This window comes from Nyctibius grandis, chromosome 10, assembly GCF_013368605.1.
Source record: "Nyctibius grandis isolate bNycGra1 chromosome 10, bNycGra1.pri, whole genome shotgun sequence".
Lineage (NCBI taxonomy): Eukaryota > Metazoa > Chordata > Aves > Nyctibiiformes > Nyctibiidae > Nyctibius > Nyctibius grandis.
This window is the reverse complement of record NC_090667.1, coordinates 9,230,811-9,242,143: the sequence shown is the minus strand read 5'-3', so window position 1 is coordinate 9,242,143 and position 11,333 is coordinate 9,230,811. Positions and strand designations below refer to the sequence as shown.

Genomic DNA, 11,333 nt, shown 5'->3' with positions numbered 1-11,333 from the left:
GCCAAAAACAAACATTCCAACTTGACTAATCTGATCTTGTATGACAAGGTGACCCGCTTAGCGGATGAGGGGAAGGCTGTGGATGTTGTTTACCTGGACTGTAGTGAAGTCTTTGACACAGTTTCCCACAGCATTCTCCTGGAGAAACTGACTGCTGTGCCATTAAGGTGTCTTTCATGAAGAATGTCCATCCTTCCTGGACCCCTTTGCCCTTCAGTAGTGCATCCCAAGGGACTCCATCAACCAGGCTCCTAAACAGGCCAGGGTCTGCCCTCTGGAAGTCCAAGCTGGCAGTTCTGCTGACCCCCTTCCTTACTCCTCCAGGAACTGAAAAGTCTATCATTTTGCAATCGCTATGCCCAAGATGGACTCCAACCATCAAATTACCCACTAGTCCTTCTCTGTTCGTAAACAAGAGGTCCAGTGGGGCGCCTTCCCCAGTTGGCTCCCTCACCAGCTGTGTCAGGAAGTTACCTCCAGGAACTTCCGAGACTGTTTCCTCTCTGCTGTATTGTATTTCCAGCAGACATGTGGTAAGTTGAAGTCCCCCAGGAGAACAAGGGTTACTGATGGCGAGACTTCTCCCAACTGCTTATAGAATATTTCATCTACCTCTTCATCAAATGATGACGACCCAGCTCTTTCCAAGTCCTCTCTGTATGTCTGCACTGGCAAGCCAGCCCTGAGTACAACTTAAAGAAGAGCCTGGTTGACGGAGTCCCTTGGGATGCACTACTGACTGCTCATGGCTTGGATGGGCATATGCTTTGCTGGGTAAAAAAACTAACTGGATGGCCAGGCCCAAAGAGTTGTTGTGAATGCAGTTAAATCCAGTTGGCAGCTGGTCACAAGTGGTGTTCCCCAGCACTCAGTATTGGGGCCAGTTCTGTTTAATATCTTTATCAATGATCTGGACCAAGGGATCGAGTGCACCCTCAGTAAGTTCACAGATGACACCAAGTTGGGTGGGAGTGTTGATCTGCTGGAGGGTAGGAGGGCTCTGCAGAGGGATCTCAACAGGTTGATCGATGGGCTGAGGCCAATTGTATGAGGTCTAACAAGGCTAAGTGTCGGGCCCTGCACTTGGGTCATAACAACACTGTGCAACGTTACAGGCTTGGGGAAGAGTGGCTGGAGAGCTGCCTGGTGGAAAAGGACCTGGGGGTTTCGATCGATGGCTGGCTGAATATGAGCCAGCAGTGTGCCCAGGTGGTCAAGAAGGCCAACAGCATCCTGGCTTGCATCAGAATTAGTGGGACCAGCAGGGCAAGGGAAGTGATCATCCCCATGTACTTGGCACTGGTGAGGCCAAACCTTGAATACTGTGTTCAGTTTTGGGCCCCTCACTACAAGAAAGACATCGAGGTGCTGGAGCGAGTCCAGAGAAGGGTAATGAAGCTGGTGAAGGGTCTGGAGCACAAGTCTGAAGAGGAGCAGCTGGGGGAACTGGGGTTGTTTAGTCTGGAGAGAATGAGTCTCAGGGGAAACCTTATTGCTCTCTACAACTACCTGAAAGGAGGGTGTAGCAGGGTGGGGTCAGTCTCTTCTCCCATGTAGCAAGTGATAGGATGAGAGGAAACAGCCCCAAGTTGTGCCAGGGGAGGTTTAGATTGGAGATCAGGGAAAATTTCTTCACGGAAGGGGTTATCAGGTATTGGAACAGGCTGCCCAGGGAAGTGGTGGATTCACCATTCCTGAAGGTATTTAAAGGACAAGTAGATGTGGTGCTGAGGGACATGGTTTAGTGGTGGACTTAGCAGTGTTAGGTTAGGGGTTGGACTTTCCAACCAAAACAATTCTATGTTTTAATCTTACTGGTGATTCTGTTCACTTTATTGCTTACTTCAAACGGTGCTTTTGGGCACTAGGGAAGAGGCAGATCTTCCATTTGTTCTGTATCAGTTTCTTCAGGTGTGTGGCTCAGTACAAATTGTTATCGGCCCCACAGTGGCCAAGAGAAAGACAAAGATGGAAACTGCAGTCTGAATTGTATTTAGCAGGCATTTTGGAGTGATTAGAGGCAATTTCATGAAACAGCTACAACTAATCGTTGTTATTTCCCACTTTTACAATAATTATTTGTTAATTAAATAATGTGACAAAACCCAGGAATGTTTAGAAAAGTGTATTAAATAATTTGTCATTCATTTATCAGTATATTACTTACAATAAGAAGTCACATATCTGCTAAGAAAATTTCCCAACGACAGTTTTAATTCTTCCAGAGAATATGAAATCAATACTGGCAAAAACTGTAATGGAAAATGTAACACAAGAAATTCCTTGGGCAAGTGAGAGGGGATGTTGTATAATGTCCAATCTTGCCCTGGCGTCAGCCCGCAGACCCTCTGGTGCTCAGGACCATAACACGTGGTACCCCAAGATGTGGCACTGCCTTTGTTTACTTGGAGATCTTTGCCATTGTGTTGGCTTCTGCACACAGGAGGATTTTCCTTTAGCCAAATGGTCATTAGCCATATGCTGCATTTGACTTTGAGGATTAGAAGACCGTAATGAAGGGGATTACAGCACAAGATCAGTGGCAGGATTGCAGACCAAATCCTCTTTCTAACTGTTCTTCCAGGACCTAGCTAAGAACCAAGCAACCTGTCCTACAGCATGAGCTTAGCCAGCTGTGGGATTTTTCCACACTGTTATCAGAGGAAGGATAATCTGGAGCTGTAACCCTGGGTGGGAAGGCTGCGGACGTTGGCTGGCTGGAGGCTGTGCATGAGTCTGAAATCTGGTGATTTCTGGGTGTCGTTTTTGTGGCTTGCCTGGAGGGGGTACCTGAGGGGCTCAGGCGAGACTGGTCTTCTCCAGTCAGCACTTAATTTTCCCAGACTTGAGTCCCTAGAGTGTCTGTGGGTGAGTGATGAGAGAGTGAAGGAATGAATCTGCTGAACATCAGACAGGTGGTGTGGTGGTTGGAGGAAATCTCTAGGTTGCTCGAGGCCAGTAAGTACCAGATGCAGTCCTGAACCAGGCAGCTGCAGTGGAAATCTTTTCTTTGGCGTATATAGGCAACACATGCCAGCCTTTGGCAGGAAGGTGCTCTCCACCCATCAGGAGAGAGATTGGTCCTGCCTAGAGGACAGCAGCGTTCGGGGCAGGGAGCAGTCTTGAGCAGCAGCATGTGGGCACCAGGCAGGAGGCAACCTGGCAAAAGCTGCCAGGTCAGGACTGGGAAGGGTGAGGATGATTCGCAGAGGTCTTGCTGCCTGGCTGGAGAAGGCAGTAGCAAAGTTCATATTTGACCCAGGAAGATGTACCTCCTTCCAGCTGCCTGGAGACTGTATGTGTGAGCTGATGAAGGCAACAAGTGTGGCACGTGACAGCAGCCTCAGCATGCTCCTGCACACACTCAGTGGAGAAGCCTCTGGCTTCCAGGGATGCCATCCACAAGGCACATTAGGGCAATACAGCTTGAAGGCGTGCGAAATCTGTCTAAAATATTCATGCATGCTCCCTGTAATTTACAGAAACAAACCCAGCAGCATAATTATTGTAATGCTTCTCCCTGTGAAGAAACCCATCTCTTTCAGGTAAAAATGTAACCTATACATCCACAGAGCCATGCCGCAGCCTTCATAACATGCCAGTGCCCAGGACAGGTGAGTCCATGCACTACAGTGCATTTTATACATTTAAGGATCAAATCTACCCTTTAAACCACTGTGATGTATCAGACACCAACACACAATCGCTTGGGCTAACTTTCAATGATCTCAGCTGCATTTCATTTGATTAATGGGCTGGTGCCTTGTTTGTTCAAGGGAGCATCTGTAAAGCATTTTTTGCTCTGCAGCTCCCATGGTGCTGAAGTCTATCCTAAGCACAATGTTTAGCTCCCATGACCAAAAAAACCCAGGTATGCTTGCCATTTCAGACCTGTGAAAAGGATTGTGGTGAGAAACTTAGGTTAAAGGCAGAACTCACTCCTGCAAAATTACATCTGCTAAAAGAGCAGAGGTCCAGACCTCCTCCAAGGAAGGAGCAACCCGGAGATGGCACAAAGGCTGACGGTGCAAGACAGGCAGGAAAACTGGGACAGGCTCTATGTTTTAAGTAGCATTTTCTAAAATATCTGTAGGGGCAAAGGACCTACTGTACTTTCAAGCATAGCTGGTGCTGTGTAAATAGGTTCCCAAACCTTCAAGTGTCTTTTGTTCTTAAGACGGCTTGGCGGAACACTTTGGACCAGTTTGTTTAACTTTGATTAGGTCCGTAAATAAGTGCTTCCTGCTGATGAGGTTCAAGTGACATTTTTAGTGGCAGATTTGACAGAATTTAGCCTGCTTTCAGGCTTCTTCTGAGCTCTTCTATACCCAGGCAGTGAAACTGACAACGAGCCCTTTCTTTTATCAAACTGATGCTAAATACCGTTAGCTTTACAGGCTAGACACAGTCCTGCCAGACTCACCTGACAAAACCTAACCAGTCCTGCCGATGGCAAAGCCATACCTGAGCTGTGTTCATACCTAGTGGTGAATATCTGGGAATGTGGACAAAAGCCCACCCCAATCCAGAAAGGAAAGCAGAGCTGCTTAGCCTGGTCTGCCAACAGGGCAGTGCTGCACGCTCTGCCTAAGCTGCTCCCTGATGGGAGATGTCGCTCCACAGAGATGAATGAAGGACCTGCTGTTTACTCCCCTCCATATTTTGTGCTCCTTACGTTTCTGTTAGAATCCTAAAGAGGTTTCTTTTGTCTAAAAGGCTGTTTGTTTGGTTTTGACCACAGAGAACATGCGATACTTGTCTCAAGCTATTAACCAGATGTCCAGCCAAAATCAATTGCCTAGCAGACACAGACCATTACCTGAAAGTCAAGACCTCAATAAATATTACCAGCTTCATTGTACCGGTGACAGATTCTGCTGGTTGTTTTATGTTACAGTTGAACAGTTTAGACACTGCATTTGTATATATTTGCAGTCAGCCTTGGAGAGACCATCTCACAAGCAGAGCAGGAGCAGGCAGCCTGCAGACTTGAGAAATACTCCCACCATGACCACGGCAGGCGTTTTTGTGGTCCTCTCCTTTGCGCTTTGCTGCTTCCCAGGTGAGTAACTCTCAAGGCACCTCAGAGGCTTCATGTCTGAGTCCTGGCTGTCTTTAAAAGGATAAGATATAGTGGCTTCAAAGAGAGAAAATCTTCTCCTACAAAGAGCTAGGCTGCTGGGGTACATGAGCATCGCATAGGATGCAGAGGCAGATTTCAGGACAGTCTTAAATGGATCCCTTTTGTAGCTGGTGGTCTGTCATAAACACAAATAACTGCAAGTGGAGTTCTGTGCTGGTAACTGGTGCTGTTACACTTTTTACGCTGTTTTTTTAACACTGTTACACTGCTTATACTTGTCGTTGTGCAATTACAGCAAATGGATAAATACTTGAAATGAGGCTGTAACGAGGTGGTCAGGCCTCCAGTAGCTAGTCATGAAAGTATTGTAATGGCACAAGCAGGTTCTGTGCAGGAGCCTGGCAATGTTCCTTCAATACTTTTGCTGCTAATGGAGAAACAAGAGCTGAAAACAAGCCAGAGTCCGATGTTGTCACTGCGTATTTACATCTGATGAAATTACGAGGTCAAAGACAGGGTTTTTTTCACACTCAGCTTCTTTAAAATGCATATTCCTGACAATATATGCTGTATGTATTTGCTTATCCTGTAGGTGACTGTTTGCATTTGTATTTATCTGTATTGACTCAGGTTTCTTTTCAGATATGTAACAGCAGCTCTTTAGGGTCAAAATGGATGCATAAAAATATAAGGAAGGAAAAGCTATTCTATTTTCAATTAATAAGTCTACCTATCTCAAAATAAAAAAGAACAAAGCTATTCAAAAACATATTTCATCACAGCCAGTAATAAGCAACACTATTATACTTATCAATGTAGAAAAAAATGCGTACATAATTTATTTAGTTCAGGAAACCAATGACTGGAAATCATTCAGTTTGGTCTTGCATATAGGAATTTTACACCCAGATTTACAGCTTTAACTGAGGTCTTATCATACTGGCTTGTTTTCACACTTTCTGCCTCTCTCTTCTTTCCAGATGCTGCCTTTGGGGTTGAGGTGAGTGGAAGATTTTCTGTCACTTTTCTCAGGTATGTGGCCTGGTAAAGACATAACCAAAGGAATAAGGAAAATCTCAGGCCTGTAGATGCTTAGTTGTTTATCACCTAGCATGAAATTAGTGTCATTGTAATCAGATTCTACAGTGTAAAACATTAAATTATACTGTTCTTGGCTCTACATCTATGCTGTATGTTAATAATGTAGTAGTAGTAATGATATAAAATTTTTGGATTAATTTGTTTTTCATCAACTTTAAACTTGTCTAAGCTTTAAGCTGGTCATGTATGACTGGCTCTAAACTGATAGCAATAGACTGTGGTATCAGAACCTACCCCAAGGCAACCTACTGAAAGAATAAAATATTATGAGACACTCCAGCTTCCACATACCAGGTCAGTAGTCTTGCTCCTCTGAAGAATACATGATCAGTTTGTTGAGAATGAAAGAGGAATAACAGAAATGCACTGGAGGGACCATAGGAATATAAGAACGAGGGACCAATGGATAGCCTTTGTAAAATGATGCCAAGTAAGTGTGTGAGACCACCACTGATTTACCCCGTCTTGGGGGCTGCATGGCTATAGCCCTCTCCTCCTCCTCCTCTGCTGCTGTGTGGGGAGGTCTCTGTAGGAAGGATTCACCTGTTACCAGATTGACCCACCAGCACAAGTTTGTGCTGTGGTAGTGAAAACTCATTGCAGGTTGTATCTGGTCACTGTCTCACGCAAAATGAGAGTTGTGAATGTAAAATATCTTCTCTACCCTGTTGCTGTACGTTCCTTTGGCAGGTGGACTGCAGTACGTATCCCAACACTACAAATGAGGAAGACAAAGAGGTGTTGGTCTGCACCACGAATCTCAGCCCCATCTGCGGTACCGATGGAGTCACCTACAGCAATGAGTGTCTGCTCTGTGCCTACAACATGTACGTACTGCATAGGAGATCTCAGGTGGCAATGCTTAGGACTCCTGGCGGCACCACTTTTCAATAAACAGTGGTCTGTCACATGTCACTTGTGTTAATTCTTTCACAATGATCTGCTTGGGTGTTATTGTGTGGCACTCCATTGCCTAGACATCACTTTAGTCACCCTGTCTCTCTTTTTCTGGTGTAATTTATTCAGATTTTTCTTCTCCAGCTCAAGGATCAGCCAGATGACAGCCCCTAGGGCACATTTCATCACAGCAAAGCAGAGCAAAAAGATGGAGAGGTGCTCTGCTCTGAACTGCCCAAAATGGTCCTAAAGCTCTCAGGGTCATTACATCTCTGCCAGCCACTCAGTGCTAGCTGGTCAGGGAGCATGGCACTAACTTCTCAAAAAAAACATATATAAGCCTGACTGATAAAGAGTCAGCTTTCCCTTGTATTAGTTACATATTTCCAGCACCTAGGATGTAGCAAGACATCTTTGCTGAACTTCCTAACATTTGTCTTTCCCTCTCCAGAGAATATGGAACTAATGTCAGCAAAGACCACGATGGAGAATGCAAGGAAGTTGCTGTAAGTGAAATCAAGGGCAAAACAAGGGGCATGTCCCGATTCTGAGTGGCCCAAGCTGCTTATTGACTCCCCCAGGAAATAATTCAAACACTAAATAAGAGGACATACGAGATATCAGACCCTTGCATTGGTCACCTTCAAGCGAACTATCATCATAGTGACACAAAAAAGCATTTTTCCTGCTATGGTGGTATCCTAGGTGGCCAAACAGACACACTCACCAGTTCTACTTGCTTCCTATAAGTAAGCCTTCACCAGTGCTTTGTTGTGTGTTCCCTTAACAGGTGGACTGCAGTAGATATCCCAACACAACAAATGAGGAAGGCAAAGTGGCATTGCTCTGCAACAAAGACCTCAGCCCCGTCTGTGGTACCGATGGGGTCACCTATGACAACGAGTGCCTGCTGTGTGCCCGTAACCTGTGAGTAGTGTGTGTGCAGAGCTCTCCTGCGAGGGACAGTGAGTGCTTAGCACTCCTGGCAGCTGCTTTTCTGAATATCAGGACTTCTACCAAGGCCTTCTCTGTAAGGCGTTTGGACTTTGACTCTCCTTTTTCCCTGCTAACTAGAGCCTGTTTTCCTTTGTGTTTAGAAGGAAAACTGTGCCTTTGATCTAGTGAGAGAAGTAGAGGGCTGTGTGGGGATCTAACACAGGACAGAATGCTTCTCTTAACTAAGTTAAAAGGGTCTATGTGGCAAATCCTGCCTTGCAGAGGACAGCAACTAACCTAAGGTACATCTACATTGTCACACAACCTAGCTCCCCATTCACCCTGACATCCTGGACCCTCCCTTGTCCTTTGCATCATGCCATAAAACAGCACTCCAGCACGCTGTGGCACCACCTCAGCTGGTATCTACAGCCATGTGGACATAACCTAAGCTGGACGTCTCCTGTAACCCGTACATTGTACCTGAGGCTGATCAGCATTGCCGCTATGTGAGGCTCAGCAGAGCAGGGTGCTCACAGAGCTCCCTAACTCGGGTCTCTTCTCCTCCCAGAGAGCCTGGAACCAGTGTTGGCAAGAAGTACGACGGTGAATGTAAGAAGGAAATTGCTACAGTAAGTGAACTACATGATGAGGGACTGGGTTTCAGTCTCACTGATATCAGGGGAAGCTCTGCCAGTGTCTGCAGCCGCCCCCAGACCAGCAGCGTCCTAAGGAGCATGACTGCTGCTGTGCTTCAGCACAGGGAAGATTTTGCTTTCTCCACGCGTAATGCACATCGTCTGTGCTAATGTCAGAAAAGGAAGGTGACTGCACAGAAAGGGATCAGTAAAAGAGAAGTAGCAGAAATAATTCATCAGGGCAGAACTGAGAATAGGAACAGAGAACGGCTTTTGGAGTCGGACCAATGGTCCATCAAGCCCTTGATGGCTTGATGCAGAGCCTGCTCTTAGGGGTTGCAAGGATCGTGTAGAAGAGAGTAAGAGTAGAGTGAGTATGTATGGGACTTCTACTCTTCCAACCCCCAGCTATTTCAGGTAATGGACCTCAGCTACGTGTGATTTCTGTGTAGTCAGTAAGCCTCGATGGATTTCTCCTCTGTGAAATTCCTCAGCCTCTTCCTGGACCCATATACACTTTTTCCACTATGATAACTCTCAGCAAGTGTAGCACCCCTTGCACAAAAAAACAAAATCCCACCCTCACAGTATCTAGCTAAGTGCTGATATTTCTGTTTTAAGACTACGGGAGAGATACTGGACCCTTATGCAGGCATCAGCACCTCCACTTCTCCAGACACCAGTGTTTTTCCATTTAATTTCCTGGCCAGGTTGGGAACACAGTGCAATGTGATCACGAGCACGGCACATTCACCGAGTGAACTGCTGCTGCTTAGAGATGCTGTGGTGAGGTTATGATACACATCTCTTCAAACAGGAAATTATGATCTATTTTTGTATTATTAAATTCTTCTGGCATAGGAGAAACTGACACCTCAGTTTATATCAGATTGTGCAAGGAAGTTAATTACTTTTAGTTAGATGGTTATCATCAGCACTGCAGCTGTAGGTAGGGGTTCAAACCCTTCTGCTATTGACTCCTTCACAGCCTTCACATTAGACTTTCTTTTTGCAGGTTGACTGCAGTGACTACCCTAAACCTGTCTGCTCCCTTGAGTACATGCCTCTCTGTGGCTCTGACAGCAAAACATACGGCAATAAGTGTAACTTCTGCAAAGCAGTTGTGTATGTACAAACATGGATCACGTTCGTGTTATCTGTTGCTTCCTATAAGCACAAGTTTGCACAGTTGCAACTTTCTTGTTTGCTGACCAGTGTTGATTAGGGATTTGCAGCAGGAGAGAATACCAGCCATCATGCCAACCATTCATTTTTTTTCATTAGAGCATACAAAGAGTTATGTCTTGTTTGTTACCGTGAATGGTTTGAAGACCATTAAACTTAATGGAGTTTTTCCTTGCATGTTGCAAAGAAAATTCAATTTGAAGTTTCATTATAGTTCCCAAAAATATTTTCAGTTTTAAGAATAGGTTAAATCATTTCACTCATCTCTTAATATTCAAAGAGCTAATGGGACTCTTGACTCTGCAAGTTCTTTGGCTCTGGGGCAGGATCCTGTCTGATGCCTTCTCTAGGAGCCAAGCAAAAGGACAGATTATAGCAGGCAGGACTCTGTCTAATCCATTTTTTCCTCTCCTCACTTTCAGGGACAGCAATGGGACTCTCACTTTAAGCCATTTTGGAAAATGCTGAGTATTGGTGCTGAGAGAATTCACCACAGGATCCCCACTGGCAAATCCCAGCTAAAGATCTCACCTCAGTTCATCTCACCCTCTGGGGAACTCCGCTCACTCCTGATTTTCTTTCTCAATAAACTAAATCAGCAACATTTCTTTGTCTTGTTTCATGTGTTGTCTCATGAAACATTTTCTTCTGATTTGTTGAATGATGATGCCAGGCTGAATCGGTTACGTTCTCATAGCTCTGGGGTATAACAAGAACAGCATCTTGCTCCTCTCCCTCTCATAAAAGGCAGCAAATTAAATACAGACGCATAAACCTCGGAGCTGTGTGACTTTGCACAGAAATGATAGTCAGCCTACATTAGTGTTCAGACCCTTTTAGACATTTGACATTGTAAAGGGCTGAAATACTGCTCTGAAGGGATGATGCTAGCTGATCTCTCCCAATGTATTTCTGGTGCACTTTCCCTGTGCAGGCGTCATCAGCAAAACCCATCCAGACTGTTGTGGTATCTGCACCAAGAGCTGATCCCTCACAGTCCTCACTTGAAGCACAGCACTCTGCAAGGGCAGTCTGTTAGCAAAGCCCATATTTTTCAGACACATCAGTGGGCCCTGCTTATTTCTCTAGGTCCTCCAAATGACTTATTTCTAAGTCTCTTCTCATCTTGAAATCATCTTTAACAATCTCCAAGTGTTTTAAGATAAATGCCCTCCTAGGGGATGGTTCCTACTCCTGCCTACTTGTCTTCTCTCTTAGTCTTTAATAACATAATACTCTTTGCCAACCCAAGGAGTATTTCAGCATTGTTTCACAATCCAAGGACAAAGTATCCTTCTGTTTTTTGAGAGTGTGACCTGTCATTGGGGTATTGTCCATGAAATGTATTTTGCTTTTGTCCTCTGTTGGAGTATGGAATCAGTGTTTTTTTGATCCACACAAGAGAAACATAAATAAATTGGGCATATCCCTTCTAAAAAGTAATATCTCCTGTATGCATTTCCTCTGGGAACCAAAGGGAGGGGGGCTGCTTG

At 45.1% G+C, this 11,333-nt stretch overlaps 1 protein-coding gene across 1 annotated transcript; it reads left to right on the top strand.

Annotated features, from left to right (window-relative positions):
* Nucleotides 1-4,951: 4,951 nt before the first annotated feature.
* LOC137668058 (ovomucoid-like) lies at nucleotides 4,952-10,308 on the top strand. Its single transcript, XM_068409352.1, has 8 exons — nucleotides 4,952-5,062; nucleotides 6,064-6,083; nucleotides 6,875-7,011; nucleotides 7,533-7,587; nucleotides 7,872-8,008; nucleotides 8,589-8,649; nucleotides 9,671-9,780; nucleotides 10,263-10,308. The coding sequence occupies exons 1-8, from the start codon at nucleotides 5,008-5,010 to the stop codon at nucleotides 10,306-10,308; spliced, it is 621 nt and encodes a 206-aa protein (XP_068265453.1). The 5' UTR covers nucleotides 4,952-5,007.
* The last annotated feature ends 1,025 nt before the right edge of the window (nucleotides 10,309-11,333 follow it).